General features: G+C 35.4%; 1 protein-coding gene across 3 annotated transcripts in view; it reads right to left on the bottom strand.

Annotated features, from left to right (window-relative positions):
* LOC113045048 (protein EFR3 homolog A-like) overlaps positions 1-18,644 on the bottom strand; it is a 37,266-nt gene that overhangs the window by 3,857 nt on the left and 14,765 nt on the right. Inside the window, exons 7-21 of one of the 3 annotated variants that reach the window (XM_026205169.1) lie at positions 17,793-17,942; positions 15,830-15,934; positions 8,862-8,940; positions 8,587-8,722; positions 6,784-6,951; positions 6,578-6,692; positions 5,955-6,006; positions 4,875-5,047; positions 3,954-4,029; positions 3,696-3,857; positions 3,436-3,567; positions 3,290-3,357; positions 2,743-2,870; positions 1,439-1,489; positions 82-161 (exon numbers count right to left, since the gene is read on the bottom strand). In XM_026205169.1, the coding sequence (XP_026060954.1) occupies positions 82-161; positions 1,439-1,489; positions 2,743-2,870; positions 3,290-3,357; positions 3,436-3,567; positions 3,696-3,857; positions 3,954-4,029; positions 4,875-5,047; positions 5,955-6,006; positions 6,578-6,692; positions 6,784-6,951; positions 8,587-8,722; positions 8,862-8,940; positions 15,830-15,934; positions 17,793-17,942 (1,675 nt within the window). Of the gene's footprint in view, positions 1-81; positions 168-1,438; positions 1,490-2,742; positions 2,871-3,289; positions 3,358-3,435; positions 3,568-3,695; positions 3,858-3,953; positions 4,030-4,874; positions 5,048-5,954; positions 6,007-6,577; positions 6,693-6,783; positions 6,952-8,586; positions 8,723-8,861; positions 8,941-15,829; positions 15,935-17,792; positions 17,943-18,644 lie in introns of all 3 variants that reach the window. The other 2 variants (XM_026205171.1, XM_026205170.1) reach the window with 2 other exon arrangements.

Here is an 18,644-nt window from a genome sequence, read left to right on the forward strand (position 1 = left end):
AGGATAAACACATAAATATGTTCTTTAGTCTAACTCTTAACGATGAACAACTCAAGCATGATTTAATTATGTGCAGTGTACCTGATCGGGCAAGCTGTTGGAAAGGATGTCAACTTGGAGAGAAATAGTGTCGACAAAACTCTTCCTACGGGGCAGTCGGTCTTCCTCTGTGGGTCAAAAGTCAAAGATATAAATGATCCAAGTTTTAAGGACTGAAATATATCCAATCATGCATGGATTCGACGTGGAACTGTGCTAAACTAAACCCAGTATTTGTGATATATGGGTTTAATTCGCCTCTTATTCATGAAAGGAGGTGAATATCCCAGAGCCAGCCAGTGTAATCTCGCTGACTGCTCATGTTTAATGAATGTAATGTTCAGGCAAAGCAGTGTGAAAGCATTATTAAACAGAAAGAAATGCAAATTACACAAACACAGGCTGCCATCACAGCAAAATAAGTTTCAAAAGAAAAATTAATAAGTAAAACTGAGAGTTTTAGGGCAAGAGTGCTGATGACACATCAGAAGTAAACCAACTCATTTCAGAAAACTGTATACACTAACATTCAATCAAAACATCCCTCTCATGTTTTCCTGTTTAAAGTTTACACCACAAGAAAATAATAAAACTTTAAATGTTATATACTGTATATTTATATGTGTGTGTTTGTGAGTGTGTGTGTGTGTGTGTGTGTATGTATACATGAATGTTTAAAAAAAAAAATCATGTTTTTTTTTATTCTGCATTCCATTTGATATCAAACAAACTTCAGTTAACAATAAAACACAAAAACATGATTTATGAATTATCAGTTTTTGTAAATAAACTCATATTTATATATAGTACAAGTATATTTTTCATTATAATTAATACATTATATTTTTATACAATATATGTTTTATATATTTTTTCACACAAATCAGCATTGAACATGTAAAAATGGAATCTGTGATCATATTTAAGTGTAAAATAAACCCTCTATTCAAAGGTTTTCTCGAGTGCAGCAGGTCTACATCGATCGGTAGAAAATCAGGTCCAAAAAAAGTCGAATGATACTTCATCAGCACTCTCCCTGAGACCCAAGCTACTGAACAGTAAGCTCAAACCAATGCGAGTTCTCCCTTTAACCTACCAGTTACACCGTCCAGATGAAAGCAGCGTACAAAACACCAATCAAGTTAAACAGGACTCATTTATCTCATTACACAATATACTTGGTATACGTTTCATCTTAATGCTGAAATTCATTCAACAACACATTCAGGAGCTACAGGAAATCGGTCACGGCTTCTATGGAGTTGAGGAAGCCTACATATTCATCTATGGAAACAAAACACTGTTGGGCTGGGAAGAAACTAACTACATATTCTTGCTATTAACTCAACTTTCTATCCACACACACGGATCGGTGTCCTCACTAACTCAATGATGGTACCTCTGGATGTCTGTTTGCATCTGTGCAGAATCTTTCCTACTGTGTACAGGACTACAGCGCAAACACACAGACAGAGAGAAGGCAACAGAGAATGAAGCGGGTGAATTCACAAGTGACAAGGAAAGATCTTCAGGAAGTTAGTATTTGTATTATTTTAGAGATTTAGAGGGACTTGGTGATTAATTGTAGCACCAGGTTCTTGGCTGGAATAGACTACATGACTTTCAAAATGAATTTCATGTTTTGAAACACTAGGCATCATACATCTCACGCTGAAAAATGTGCTTCATTTGTAGGATATGCCTGACAAATGAAAACTATGTGTATGTTAAAATCTGCTCAAAATATCAAATGTGTCATATCCTCTGACTGGATGGAATCAAAAATCTTTTAACTGCTAGTTGCCAAAATCTGCAGGCTAGATACGACTTTCTGATAGTAGACATAGACGCAGCAGCAGGCCGGCTTTGATTTTACAATGCACTTTCACAGAGGTGAGCAATGTAGACAATCACAGACATGTTTGTTGATTTCTACAATGCCATGGCCAATCAGAGGTGTTGAGGTTGGAATCATGTCAATCATGCTCGACAATCGACAACGTACAACACAGATAGCTAACCACTACACCATATAGATAAAGATAATTTCAGAGGAACAGAGTGATGTGATTTTGCAACCGAGTCTGGTCCAAAAGCAGGATTTGGGTAAGGAAATGGTTATGAATTATTTATATTGGCTACCATGTAAAATCATGCTCACCTGTTTGCTTTTCTGTTTAATTTAACATAGTCTTGTGAACATATATTAATTAATAAAAAATACATTTTAACACTTTACAATAAGGTTCCATTAGTTAATGTTACTTAATGTAATAAATATTATCATTAAAGTGTCACTTAATTATTATTTAGTAAAGTTTTACCCAAATAATATATATATAAAATCCAAAAGAGCATGAAGAACTCTACACATCTTTTGCCTCTTTTGGATTTTTTATTTATATATATAAAAAAAAATATATCTTGTTCTCCAAGACAGCATGAAATAGCATTCACAACCATTTTATTTTCATAATCTGACATTTTCATCTGAAATGAAATATTCAATCAGAAAAAATACAGGACAAGAATTTATTTTACCCACTGTGGTTTTTGAGTGGACAGGAAAATGTTATAATATTCATCAATATAATTGCTTAATCAAGAAGTAATTTCATAGGCAGAAAAAAAAAGGTTGCTTGCTATATATATATATATATATATATATATATATATATATATATAGAGAATATTGTTTATTACCTGTAACCTGGGGTATGTACGGTATGGACAGTCTCTCTACATTATATCCAGGTAAAGACAGAGCTTCTGCCAGATCAGCCGTCTGAAAATACAAACCAACATCGTCCCGGTCTAAAGAGTCTGGGAGCCTGATCCACAAACAAAGAAAGAAACATGGAATGAGTTATGACATTTTTATTATGCATTAATAAAACCAACAGATTTAAGCTACTGTATGGCTGATATTAAAGCTCAATACTATTCTGACTAAATACATGAAAATTTTAATCTAAAACAATCATTTTAAAGGCTCCAAATAAATTCAGAAAACACACCATTATGATTGTACAGCATGAAAAAAATTATATTTATTTTGAGTTCAGCTAAAGATTACATTTAATAGCTTTATTACGGTTTTTAAAGATTTGTAGATGAAGGACAAGGTAATGAAAAATGAGAGGAAATTCACCTGCATAATTAATGATATCAATATATAAAAATAAATCTTTAATATCAGCTGATTATTGATACAGTCCTTTAGTAAAAACACATTCTCAGAAATACTCACACACACTTCTCCCTGAAGACGTGTTCAGGCAGAAGATATGGAGCATCTAGATTTCTCATCTCAATCACCTAACAGGAAGGAAAGGAGTTAGGAGGATATTGTTTGTAAAGGGATGTGTGTGTGCCAAAGCATGTGCGCACATTTACCTTGCTGACGTGTTGGCAGAAAGGGGGATTTGCAATCATCTGACTCAGGAAGTTGAGGTATGCGGCGACCAATGCCATGATTCCACAGCGAATAAACATTGGCATGTTCTCCTCATTAGCCAGGACCATATCCTTCAGCCAATCAAAACAGAGATTAGCATAATAAATAAGAAAACTAGGAGAAATGGCTACTGCTAAGTCTCTTCGAATTCAAGCGTCTGCTAAATGAATGACTGTCAATGCACTGTAGGTGAGCATACCTGCAGGGCGATGGACAGGCGCATGAGATCAATCATCACCTCCTCATTGGCCAGTTCAATAGTGATCAATGCCAGAGCTGTGAAGAGCAGCTCAAAGTTCTTCTGCACGTTATCTTCCTCCTTACAGCCCAGATAGATGTGTCTGTATAGCTGCTGCCCATGCTGGGGAGAGGGGGAGGGGGAGAGAGAGAGAGAACAACAGGTTAAGGGCTGCAGTTCCACATGTGTGCAGATGTGACGTCTGTGTGTGTTTTGTACCTTTTTCATGAAGACCACATCCTGTTTGGAGATTTTTTCCCTCTTGATCTTCAGAGCAGCTACATTAGGAATAATCCTGTGCACAAACACAAAGGAAATGGTTCAGTATGCATTCATTCTGGTGCATCAGAACACACTCTCACCTAAAACTGCTGGCACCAGTGTTATGTTATTATTGCTAAATAAACTATTCAACCTTTAAAGTTGTTTTCGTTAATTGGAATAATGCTTAAAAAAATTATCTTAAATCTAAAAATCTGGCAAGAAAATGAAATGTAAAAGTAAAAGCACTGCAATTAATATAACCGAAATAAAAATATAAAGAATTATTGGGAAAAAAAAGCACAACAAAATAACTTAATATATATAATCCAAATATATAATATATAAAAATATCTAATGCAAAATATAAAAAAAATACATAAAAGAATATCAATACTAAAATGTCAATCAAGTAAAACTTTTGTGTACTTTTTAAAGTTTGACCTCGTCCACATTTACTTTCTTAAATAAAAAAAGACTGTGGTCTATAAAAGGAAAGATCACATACTGACCTTTAAAACAACATCAGGTTATAATATTGTCATCTTACAAAAATAATTTACAAAAAAAAAAAAAAAAAAAAAAAGCAAAAAAGGAAGATCGTTTTATAAATGAACAGCCCATAAAAACGAATAAATACTCATAAAGGCTTGCAGGAATCATGATACTTGTGCTGCAGCTCCACTCAGCATTAATCAGGTTTTACAAATCACGCTGAACATAATGAAACGCTTACATATCAAATTGAATAAATGTATTTACAGCATTAAAAAAACAAACAGTATTCAATAATTAAATTAATTAAAGGTGTTGACGCATTAACTTTTGACAGCCTAGTTTTCGCACATTCACTTCAGGGTGTTATGTGTGCATCCATACCGGATCCCTCTGAGTTTGGCTCTGTTGTCATGGCGATCGATGATGTTGTGCAGAATCTCCAAGACGAGCTGCCGAAGTTCACTGTCTTCCATCAAAGAGATGGAGCACAACGGCTCCAGAAACGACACGGGCAGGCCAGCACACATTGTTTTACACTTAAACCCTGACGTAACCTACACACACACACACACACACAGAACAAATCCACCAGATATGAACAGCACCATTATTACAGTACATATTCACACTAGTAACTCTAGCAACTCATTTGCACTTGTGGAACTGGCCAGCAGTGGGAGATGGAGAGCAAAAGCTGTTGACATCCAAAATAACAATTGTATATCTCAACCTGCAGCCCATTTCCTGCCTGTTGCTGGGCAACGGCGCCTGAAATGTTGCCCTGTCTAAAACCAGCCATAAACCAGACTAAAGACAAAATTGGACATTAGAAAAAAGAAGAAAAAGGACACCAAGCACCACAGGCGGCTGTGATCTGATGTTATGATCCGTGCAGTCTGCTGTCTAGGAACCTTCAGAAACTCCCTCAGGAGGATGTGGAAGATTTTTACTAACAAGCTCAGAGACAGAATGCAAGTCTAATATATGTTCACTAGTCATGATGACTAGCGATGCTTGATACCAGCCTTATACTTCACACAAAACTGAAAATTCTGTCATTAATTACTCGCCCTCATTCATGTCATTCTAAACCCGTGAGCCTATCTTCGCACACGATTTAAGATATTTTTTTTATGAAATTCAAAAGCTTTCTGACCCTGCATATATACCAACACAACTGAAACATTCAAGGCCCAGAAAGGTACAGTAGTAAGGACATCATTAAAATAGTCCATGTGACATCAGTGGTTTAACTGTAATGTTATGAAGCTACGAGAATACTTTCTGTGTGAGAAAAAAACTTCTAATAAACTTTCAACCGTTTCTTCTCTTCTGTGTCAGTCTCCGCAGCTATTCATGAGAATACCACACGTGTGTGTCTTCCTCTGTCCTCCTTGCAGCAAAGTCTTCTTGTAGCTTCGTAAAATTACACACACAGGAAAATAAAGAAATGAGGTTTACCATAATGAGAGAATTTAACAGCATTGCCTGGATTCTCTTAGTGCCCTGATGCCTGAGAAAGAAAAAGGAGATGATTTAATTTTTATGCAAACAATTGCTGGATTCCTATCTGCATACTATACACACAAAACAGTAAATGTACAGTAGGTATTTCAGCAGTTGGTAGCGACAGCAATGACAATGAAATCTGACAAATGTTTATTATTATTATTATTTGACAAATCACGTTTATTATTAGAAATGATTAAAGTAGATAAAAATTAACATTTCTTAATTATATCAACATTTAATTTATGTTTTTTCCCCCAGTTATAAAAGATAAGTAAATAATAATGCTGTACAATACATAGCACATAAAAACAACAAAGACACAAATGAAATAAACAGTGCTTGAATTTTTTATTTTTTTTTATCTATAACCGCAATATTGAGTTGTCTGATTTGTCTGTTTACACTCACTGAAGATGCACTTTTGACATCCCTGATTACAAGTCATTTGCATGTTGCAAATACGCTTGTGTCAGTGTAACGTGTGCAATCAGTGCCATAATCAAGGATTCAAGAAACTTTCACTAAACACTACAACCACCATGACAAATGCAGAAACACACACACTGTCCTACCCGATCTTGACGGTATCCAGCGTGTGACACGGCGTGCCGTAAACAGGAACTTTTCCCATAATGAACATCATCACTTCAGCTCTCTGATAATCGGGAAGATTTCCTCCAAAGAAACCTAGACACACACACAAATCCATTTTATTGAATTGGTTCGGTATTTGGACTTCACAAAAGGTCAGATTTTAGTGAGCACGTCAAGCTGTCACCGATGGTTTGGATGATGGCGTTCTGGACAATCCGCTCCTCGCTCTCTTTAGTGCGGGTGGAGGAAAGGCTGCTCGCAGAGTTCCTGCGGGAACCGTCGCCCAGCTCAAAATCCACACTCATACGCAGATGCTTCAGCAGGGTGTTAAACACCTCCAGGACTGTGGGACCTGAGAATAAACAGACACACAGCACAAAAGTAATTATGCAGAATTGTGCAGATTTTCCTTCAAAATCAGCACAGAAGATGCTTAAAACACCACAGATTCTGCCAGGACCTATTGAATAAGCACTATATGATATTAAAGGGATAGTTCACCCAAAAAAATGAAAATTCTGTCATTTTCTCACCCTTGTGTTGTTCCAAACCTGTATCTTTTTTTCTATTCTGCTCAATACAGGAAAAATATATTTTGGTAACCAAAGTTACTGGTAGCCATTGACTTCCATAGTATGGAGAAGAAAAAAAAATACTATGAATGTCAACAGCTACCAGTAACTGTTTGGTTACCAAAATGTCTTCTTCTGCCAGGTACGAAACACTGAACTATGAAACTATTCCTTTAATAACCATATTAGAAGAAATATCAAACTAGACGCAGAAACTAAAGAGCACTGCTAGGGGGCGCTGTAGTTTCTCTACACAACAAACCCACAAAACCTTCAGTCATTTGTCAAATAGACATTGTCAATTAATCATTACACATAACGGGACTCTAAAGAGTTCACCAGTTCATCATACACATGCCAATTTATTGACCGCTTGAAGGTTTTGACTGGGTGAGAGTCGTGTTAGTTAACATACCCAACCACAGATTGGGTGGAGAAGAGATCGGACTGAGAAACGTGTAAGCATTGTTTTGATTATGAGCAATATGACCTGTGACAGAAATCAGATTTCAGGAAGGAATAAAATGAGGAATTAACATCAGAAGAGATGATGAATGACAAGAGGAAATGTAGTTTGTTGTTTTCGGCATCTGTTTGTAGTTGTAGTGACTGACACACAAGCAAAAGAAGAAACAGAATGACATAAAAAAAAGATTGAAATGAACAATGATTTCAGGATAAGAAAAAAAAGAGCAACATGTAAACTTTTACATTTTAACACTACCGTTTGAAAGTTAGGGGTAAAGTTCAATTACTTCTATTCAAGGGAGCATTAAACTGATTAAAAGTTACAGTAAATACATTTATAATGTTACAAAAAAAGACGTTGTTCGTCTGAAATTCCTACTTATTGAAGAATCCTGAAAAAAGGAGTCACAGGTTCCACAGAAATATGAACAAGAACAACGGTTTCAAACATTGTTAATTACAAGAAATGTTTGTTAAGCCCAAAATCATCATATTAAAATGATTTCTGAAAGATTGTGTGACATTAAAAGACAAAAAATCTTTGCCATCACAAGAATAAATCACTTTGAAAATACACATATAAAATAGTTATTTTAAATTGTAATATTTCACAATATTACAGTTTTTCCAGTATTTTTGATCAAATAAACATTAAAACATCTTACCAACCCCAAACATTTTTGGTAGAGTAAATGTAACGTAGATGTAACGTAGACTCAACATTGCTAAGATGAACACTTGCTAGTCACATCCAAAACATGAAAATCTCCATGATACACAAGCCCTCGGTTTGTTTGAGTCTACTGAACTTGTTTAGCTGTTTTAAGTCCTATAGCTCAGAAATATACATCTCTCCTCAAAAAGCCATACAATTTGAGCTATCATCTATGTCCTTAACACAAACCATGCAGGAACCATGATGCTGCTGATGGTCAGTACTGTCTTACCGATGGAGCCCTTGGCTGCTATGGCAACCGTCTCCAGCAGCACCTGAACGATACCTGCCCTCACACGTGGGGTGTTCTTACTGTGAGTGTCGAGGTGAGACAACACTTGCTGGATCACATGGTGAGAATGCTGGGCCTGAAACACACACACACACACACACACACACTTCATTACACATGCTGTAGAAGTCAATTTACTCTTCATTATCATTAAATGCTGCAATGGCCACACAGGATTAACACAAAGAGATGAAGAGAGAATCTGGTTGCTTTACCTGTATTGAGTACATGATTATCCTGAAACAGGAAACAGCAAAATCATTTGGGTCCCACAGACGATGGTTGTCTAAATGCCTGCAGGAAAATAAGGGTGTGTATAATGACCTCTTATAAGACATGTTTCTGATTATATGATTATCCATATCCACCAGGATAGTTCACTTGTATTTTTATGGATGGGAGAGAGTGCAAAGTGTAATATGAAGGAATATGTAAAGCCTTCTAAGGAAAGGAGCCAATCAACAAATAGCAATCAGCATCTAGGGATGTGCGCTAGAGACCTGGAATCAGGGTTTGTAGAGAAACTGCTAAATGAAATTCCAGGACTTTTTTTCTTGTTTAAACAAACAATTTTGTTATCTTTCAAATTCTAATAAACTAATGAAACAAAATGGTACAAATAAAGTGCAGCACAAAAGCATGCAATGATGTTGGCATCTTTAACATTTGAAAGGATATCATGCCAAAGTTATCGCTTTTTTTTCTATGAATAGATGATTGACCTGAAGAATGAATGTTGTATCAAACACTTGGGAAATGATCTATATCACCCCTTATCAACACAAGGATGTGTGATAATTAGGGCTGAAACGATTAGTCGACATTATCGACAAACATTTTTGTTGTAGAGTAGTCATTTTATGTTATATGACCTAATGTCAGAGCCTGCAATAGCGTGGTTGGACCAGTTGGCACTGTAGCACAAGATTCAGCTCTCCTGATGCAATTCAAGAGAAGACGACGCAGAGCTTCAGAGCAAAGGCAGCCAAACCTGAGGCTGCGGAGCGGCGTTTGGATGAATATGTAAATGTATACCATGCGCTTTCCTCTCAATAACAAAATAAACACATCAAAAACTGCTGTGAAAAAAGGCAGCGGTTTAAAACACATCTGATTACAGAGATTATTATTTATTTAGTACTTTATGCAATAGCCTTAAATCAAGCAGCTTTATAGTATTATTAAACATGAAAAACCAGAGTCAGTGTCGCTTTCGGTTCAGAATAACAACTTTATTTTCTGTTATAAAGCAGCTCTTCAGTGTGGAGCTAGCAAATGATAAAATCTTTTTATTAGTGGGGAAATATAAAACATTTCATTACAGTTAAAGTTTGGGTTGCAGAGATCAAAGCTTTATCTAGCTCAAGACTGTTTTGATTATCATGACCCTATAAGGTATTTTAAGAGAAATTATGTTATAAATATAAATTTATCCAAAAAATAAAATGTTTTATCCAAAAATGTAAATGTCTTATGACTTGAATATATGAATATATTTTAGTAATTAAATAATTAAAAGGGTGAATAAGAGTTAAGAAGCTTTTCTGCCATCTCATTTTGTGTGGCAAATATGTTTGTATAAATTAATTGTAAAACTGTAATTACAAAATATGACTTTCAAAAGCTGAAGTGATTAACTTTATTTGTTAGAATATGTATAACTCAATCTTTTAACTAATTGCAAAAGCTGAATAATCAATAAATGTCTACTGATTAATCAGCGAGATAATAAATGATTAGACATAGATATCTCGTGCACTGCTAAAAGCCCCGGCGAAACAGCTCTGTATTTATATCAGATTCGCTGCATCGTTAATTTTGCGTAAAAAGATTGTTTTATCTCGAAAAAAAAAAAAGATAACATTGATTTCATATATACTGCCCTTTATAAATTCAAGTACCTTCTCAAAAATATGTCTGTTTTCAAGGGTTTTCCAGGACTTAATCTTCAAAAAGTCAAATTCAAGTACTTCAAGTAAATCTTGGCACTTTAAGCACCTTGTACGAAACCCTGTGGAATATATGCTTTTAATGCCATTTGAGCATGAAAAAAAACATGTATGGGTCAGTTAATGTCAGATTTCATTGCAGATATAAAACGTTATCTTTAAATCTGCAGAATTTCCCCTTTGCTAAACAAAAAAAAAAAAAAAAAGGTTTCTGACCAATTTGATGTAAGCAAGTAATGAAGTAACCTTTGCCCTATACAATTTTCACAAACAAGCTTTTAGCCCTTTTAAATGAAAATCTGTGTAGGATCTGTGTTTGGATGTTTTTATGCAATTTATGAAAATCATCTAAAAACTGGTGTCATTTATTAACAACGAAGCAGAGATTCTTCATTCTTTTCAAGTTTTTTAAATTAAATTTACAAAGATCCATTAAAATATTAAAAAATATATTTAAAGCAAAGGAAAAAGAATTTCCTCTACTGAATTTCGATTGAACAATTACCCCTCAGTTTAGTTTCACAGACTAGTGAAGTCACAGTTTTTCATCATACTAAAGTGTAATTCAACAGTTTCTATGAAGTAAAGAAAAAATCCTATAAATACACATCAAATCTAAATCTTATATATTTATTTGCCCTCATAGTTTACCGACAAGGTTTCTACTGTAAATATGCTCAGCTATTAAATGTGGGATATTTTTTTTGAATCTAAGGAAACAAACTTAATCATTGAATTATTTCTTAAAATGAAAATGTCTTAAGAAAAAAAAAAAAATCTGTTTTAATGTAAAAATGATATTTCCACATTAAAAATATGTAAAAAGCATTTTTTTTTTTTACTCTGCTCAGGAGCGAGGGAAAACATTATTAGGCTAGTTTAAGTCTAGTTTTGAATAGCAATTGGGATTTTGTTCTGTTTTGCAGACCAGGCAACCCTAGTGAAAGTAACAGGAAAAAAAAAAAAAAAAAGTGTAATAAACGATTTGGGAAAATTACATCGGTTAGTGGTTCTGAATATTGACTGTATTAGTTTAATACTTAAAAATCGGAGTTATGAAAACAAACACACACACACACACACACACACACACACACACAAAAAACAGCTCATTATTAAAGAGATCGTTCACCCAAATTTAATTTTGGTCATTATCTGCCAGCATTTTGTTTCAAACTGTATGACTATATTTATCCTGTCCACCCAAAAAAAGATATTTTGAGAAATGCCTGAATTTTTCTTCATCTATACATTGAAAACCAATGAATACTAATACAGTTTGACACCAGCCTTCTTTAAAATGTCTTATGTTTTCCAGAATAAAAAGGCTATACAGGTTCGGAAATCAAATTCCATCGGTAAGCTAGTTTGAGTCTTTAAAGCCTCATGCACAGCCAGGCGACCACATTCACAGTCTGTGATTTTTTATACAGGTCTTTGGAGTCAATTCTGGCAGCGCTGTCTGTTATGTCAGATATGGTGCTTCCACTAAACAGCAGCTGTGATGCGGAAAACTTGAGCATTCCTTCACCACATCACAAATTCTGTTACCACACCTTTATCTCTCCTCTTTTCCGCAGTCTGATCTAACTCTAAAACCTCTATGCCACCATCGTCTCCCTTCCTGCTGTCGCCATGGTAACGTCAATCTGATCTCACCCCCCATCCGATGCAAGCTATTTTTAGGACGCCTGAAATCCCCTCCATCCAAAAAAAAAAAAGCTCTCTCTGCCTGTCTGTCTCCCCGAACACCAGCTTTGTGTGTTATCAGAGGTACAGATATCTGCCCTGGAGCTTAACGTTCCCTTAAAATCTCACACAAGTTTAAGAAATACAGAGCACACAGCGCACGGTTTAATCAGGAAAGAGCGGGACATGAGAGACGGAGAGATGTGATGGAGAAGGTGAGGCAGTGTGATAGGGAAAGAGACGTACTTGAGAGCCCTTTGGTGCTTTGATATTCTCTTTTTACAGACGTCTTACTCAGCGCTAATTGGCCAATGACTGAGATGAGCCAAAACAGTCTCATTAATGAGCCCTGTGAGTCTCCGCGCGCACGCACACACACACACACACACACACACACACACACACACACACACACACAGCTGCATGTGTCTGAATTGTAATAGTAATAAGTTGCAGATGGAGACCAGGTCAAGAGCAGTCAAGCCAAGAACTGCTCATTCAAAAAACGGGCCAAAATCAAAGCCACTCGTCTTCAAATCTGAATCTAAAGTTTCACCTTCAGCCGCCGTTAAACTCACTGACAGACAGACCTACAAAACAGAATTTGCATTTAGTGTGTATTTAACAAATTAAACTTTTAGGCAACATCATATGACCCCATTAAGCATGATATAAAATGAGTACTGAGTTATGAGTGCAGTCACAAGTTTAGCCGAAAATTCACCTGCAGGCTCTTTAGATAAAGAGATCTATACATTTAAAACATGTAGTTGTACTTTAATATTTAATACTGCTAAACTAATTGCTGCCGCATAAGAATAATCAATATTCCATTCATTGTGCACTGTCTACTTACGTAATTGATATATATTGCAGCTGGTCCAATTTAATGAAAACAAGTTGATACAATTCTTTTTACATTTGATCATGCATGTAATTAATTTTCATTTGCAAAAATGAACGTTTGCTTAATCCATTCGCATTGACATGAATAATTTTCACCAACGCAACTCAACTTTCACAAATTATGGGAGCGTTTTTAATCTAATATCATCGGTCCATGTAGTCCATTTAATTTGGAACACTGCTAAATTCAGTATCGAATGTTTGGTTATAAAACAGCTTAAAATGTTAAAATAAAGTAATGAGCCCCAAGAAGCTGTGGTTTACAGTGAATTTATAACAGCTAAGGGGTGTAGTTAAAAATCCCCTTAGCTGTTATAAATTCACTGTAAACTATGGCTTTATGGGGCTTATTGCTTTTATAAAACGGTTATTCCAAATGTGTAGTAAGGTTTCACAAAATAAAACAGAGCAAATAAAGTGTAATAATATTAATAAAAACATTATTCCTTCCCCAAATAATTTAGTTCCTCAGAATCAATTGTAGTAATTGTATATATATATATATATATATATATATATATATATATATATATATATATATATATATGTCAGCCACCTGCCATTTTTGGAACAGTTTGCGATGCTGCGAACCTTTAAGTGTGTTGACTGTGTGTGTCTACAACAGCAAGTTATACACTTGTATATATTTGAATATTCATTGATTATTATGGTGAATGACGTCAAGTTAACTGTTCCAAAATGGCGGACACAGCAACGTATCCGGAGTGGTCGAATAGAGAATCTATGTTTACAACAGCTTCGAACATGGCTAAACCAATCAGAACCAAGATCCAGAACTATGTGTTTTATAATGTGTAATTATTATGCAGTAATATGATATAAGTACAAATTCCACCTAAATCCTTTAATTTATTATATGTTTTTGCAAAAAAATCTATTATTGAATAAAACAAATAATGGTATTTTTGAAGCTGAAATTATGAAATAGCTTGATTTCTGAAGATGTGAAATCGGGGAAAAACATGAATGGGAATATGACCAAGTAGACTGGAAAGTCGCTAGGCTGCAGAGTCAGTGTGCAGACAGCAAACACATATTTGCATCTGTAACCCCTTTAACACAAATCAAAACGCAGAACAGCTGGATTCAGATCACAACAATTCCTTGAACAGAAAACAGAGCCATCTGGGTGCTGCTTGCATTTTCTGCATAATGTTTGTGTTGAGACTGGAATGAATGAATCCCATCATGCCCACAGCGTGAGAGGAAGCAGACGAGCGGCTGACAGCAGCAGCAGCAGTGTCTGGACACCTGAGCTCGCAGGCTAACACCGCGCTGTGTGCTTGTCTGAAAACATCTGCGCGTCTCAAAGAGCTCTGGCACCCTTCGCATTTGAGTATGTGTGCATATTTGAGACTAGAGCTCATCAAGATCATACAACACCTGAACTACAGTGAAAAAAAAAAAAAACCTTTGTATTGTCTGCTTTCAATTTTCTCTTGCAATCTCCACTCACAGTCAACCCTGAAATGCGATTAATAGAAACTGACATACTTGAAAATCTGAAACAGCCACACATATTGTAGCCTGCGCGTTTGTGTGTGTGTTACAGGGTTCTATGAAATATCACAGACTTGTAATGGTACATTACCAATATTTAGCAGATATCTGTACCTGCCTTTACCATGCAGGTATTCAGCACAGCACATGCAGTATGATTTGAAGGATAAAAGTTCATGTTTAAGGGTCAATTATTGCATCAAAGCATTATAAAAAAAAAAAAAAGCATTGAATATGGAATTGATATTAATCTGCCATAATTACAATAAACAGTTAGGGCATGTAAAAGCTTTGATGTGAAGTGTGTGACAACATTGGAGGAAATGACAAGCTCATAAATATTCTTCCAAAGCACAAATAAAATGATAAAACTAAACTCACTAGTGATGCAACAATATTAATTTCGACTGAAACTCCAAAACAAAATTAAAAAGTGTCCATTTATCAAAAAAAAAAAAAAAAAAAGGATTTCTAAAAACCATTTACCCTGCGCATATATGCAGTTTTTACATTAACTTTGTAATTATATAATTATGTTCTACACCAATTATTTGTTGAAATATAAACCTTTTAATGATGGCTAGATTACAATTAAAAATTGTATAAAAGTGCCAAGTAATCATTAATGCTACGGGTCAATGATTCTACACCTTAGCCTAAATTAATTTTCAGGCAAATAACTAAATCAAAGCCTATCAAAAGTGAATCCCATGATACTGGGGTTCCCATAGCAACAAAAACTGGAAGTTATAAAAATAAAAGTTTCAACTGCAATAGTAATGTCACAATAGCTCTCGGTCAAGAAGTGTGCATTTGAAAGATTAAGGATCATGGTACCCGTGATCACAAAATCTCAGATGGCCAGAGGCTGATTCATCCTTTATAAATCGTTAAAATATTTGTGTCTGAGAGTTTTTAAATGCTTAAATGTGTAACATGAGCTCATGAACGTCTGTAAAGTGTTCTCAAATGAAACAAGTAGAGGCTTAGACATGGAAACAACATTCCTTACACCACAACTTAACAAGCGGATAGAGAGTGAACCACTGCCGTTGCCAAAGTGACAATTCAAACAACAGCACTGGGTAATGGTGTCTAAGCATGCCAATGGTACTTACACCAGTACAGGGTGGACGGCGTTGTTCATGTTGCCGTAAGCAGCACGACCCAGCAACTCCCGAAAGCAACTCTCCGCCAGTGAAGCTGGATTTTCCTCTCCAGCCCTGAGAGAGAGAAACAAACACATAAGTAATGCAATATACTAAACTGTTGTTTACAGTGTGTGGTTTCACATTCTGCATTCTGATGTCAAACACACAAGTGTATTAAATGATGCATTAAGACCTTTTGGAAAGAAACCCAGCCACCTCTCTTTCTCTCTCTCTCTCACACACTATTTGTCCCTTCGGCTCACCGACAGCCCATGGAAAGCAATTAACAGAATCTGACGACCTTGAAAAGCTGAAATAAGCATACAACTATGCACACGCACACTCATCAGTGGTGTGCACATGTTTTCTGGAGCTAATAATAGCAACGTATTCAATCTAATCAGAGCCACAACAACCCCAAACAGTGGCAATGTTTTGTAAAGGACTACTTGTATACTGCTTGCGTCACAGTTTATAATGTATATCCCCAGCATTTTTTCAATAAAGAGTTTGTAAAGTAGTATGCAGCAGGTTATAAACTGAATGCGGTAACATCATTTTACTACATGGCCTTTCACAACAAGGATAACAACTATAATGATTCAGGGCTGCACAATTAACCCCCCCAAAAAACTAAATCATGATATGGCTTTGTGAGATTATCAAATCACAAAGGGTGCAATTTAATTATAAATAAATAAATGTATGGGCTGCATGTTCCAGAGTGAAGCGCAGCACTGTGTTTTTTATATGCAGGCAGCTCATGATCCAGTGTTTTCACTATTTCAGAGCAACTCGGTTTAAAATTCAACAATAGTAATAGGTATCATTATTATTTTAGTGCAGTGCTACAGAGTAGAACAGTGAATCTTAAGATTTTTTTTTTTTTATAATCGCAATCAGAAGTTATATTTTTTAACACCACAGCTTTAACAATGGTGACACACAAGAACAATATAATTGGAATACCTTTTTTTCCAGATTTGTTTTCTAGCTCATATGATAAAATACTGACAGCCAAACAGAATCCACCAACTTGCATTTTAACCTAATTTTATGTCAAATATACATAAGTCAATTTAAAGTTTTTGTTGTCAAATCATGGTTAATAGTCATACAGTATTAGAGACAATTTCACAACTTCAATGCAATGCATTGTAGGACAGCACTCAGAGCAGTATGCACTAGTTATATATTGTATATTTTAGGTAATGTAGGAAGTCTGTTAATTATATGCACACATATTGTGAAAGGTATACTACAAAATAATATAAATAGTTTAGCAGATGAAATGCAACTTCGGAGCATACTCTTTATAACTAGAGTATATACTTACGGTTATGCATCTAGAAAGTAATTACAGTAAATAATTAATTGAATGAAACATTTAAAAATATCATTTTAATATATTCAGATAGAGCTTTCAGATGAGAAAGCATCTGCTGTTACATTAGCAGGTTAAATGTCATTCCCGACCAGCTTACACACATCAATCAAACGCTTGCCCGGGTTTGTTAACCACTGATCAATGCACCTGATCGGATTTCAGTTCCTGATTATAGGGCAGAAGGGTATGATTGATGTTCCCGTATTCAAAAACACAAACAGGCAATTAAACTTAAGTATTCTGTGCGCACAAGGGGCCCTTATCTGAGAAACACTCACGTTTTATTCTCACACAAACACACACAACCTTAAAGGAATCAGATATCCTTGATTGCCCTCTACATGTGGACCTCCAAAGCTCTTTTATCAAGGAGATCTTCCTCCCTGTCTCTCTGTGTGTTTGGTGGTGTTACGGTGGTTTTATTCAGTGCATGGCACAGAAAAATAAATAAATAAACATCAAGACGACGCTGAACAGCAAATATCACCTTGAGCATCAAAATTTTAATGATTTTGCCTTCTCAAGTGTGTGTGTATACTGTACCTCTCAGAGTCCTCATTATCTTGCATGTTGAAAAGCATGGAGGGGATGAGTTTATCCATGTGTTGAGGTTCCCAGATGATTGCCTGCAGTTCATCATTCACGGTCTTTCTGACGACACCCTGGAGACCCTTAATGCCTGCTACACGGATCCTACAGCAATTATATGTTAAACACACTTAATAAACGAACGCTAAATAATGCACACATAATTGGTGTCAGTACTTAAATACTTCTAGTGGTCTATAATGTATTTAAATAAGTCATATTTTAACTATAGGAATCTGACTGCATTCCTAACACAGTTGGCAGCTGGAAACAAATGATGCTATAGGCCTTGTCTCAATAATGACTTCACAATCTTCTTCACATCTAGATTTGGGGCAAGTGAAGAACAAAAAAAAAAAATTAAATATGTACTTGTTTTCTTTCCTTAAATAGTTAATTTGTTTATTAAATTAAAACAAATTTAACTGAATAAATAAATAAATGCATTTTAGGGGGAGAATATTTATAAATAAATACTGCAAAAATGCATAACATTTATAGACTGTTATTTTTTACAAATTCACAGCATCATTCCTCCAGTCTTCATTGTCACATGATCTTTCAGAAATAATTCTAATATGCTGATTTACCATTGTAGCACATGCAGAATGAGAGCTGGCATCGTCTTGATCTAATAACCATGGATTTTACATGAAAGACATAATCTTGATGGCAGTATATGTCTCTACAATCCCAATTTATGCCTCCCTGTCAATAGTACCTTCGCACATAAGCCAGTCACCCATGCTTTTTGCGCAACTGTACCCCCATACCCTGACAGACATATGATTTGCTTCTGTTGCTAAT

Source organism: Carassius auratus, chromosome 27, assembly GCF_003368295.1.
Source record: "Carassius auratus strain Wakin chromosome 27, ASM336829v1, whole genome shotgun sequence".
In the NCBI taxonomy this organism is placed as follows: Eukaryota; Metazoa; Chordata; class Actinopteri; order Cypriniformes; family Cyprinidae; genus Carassius; species Carassius auratus.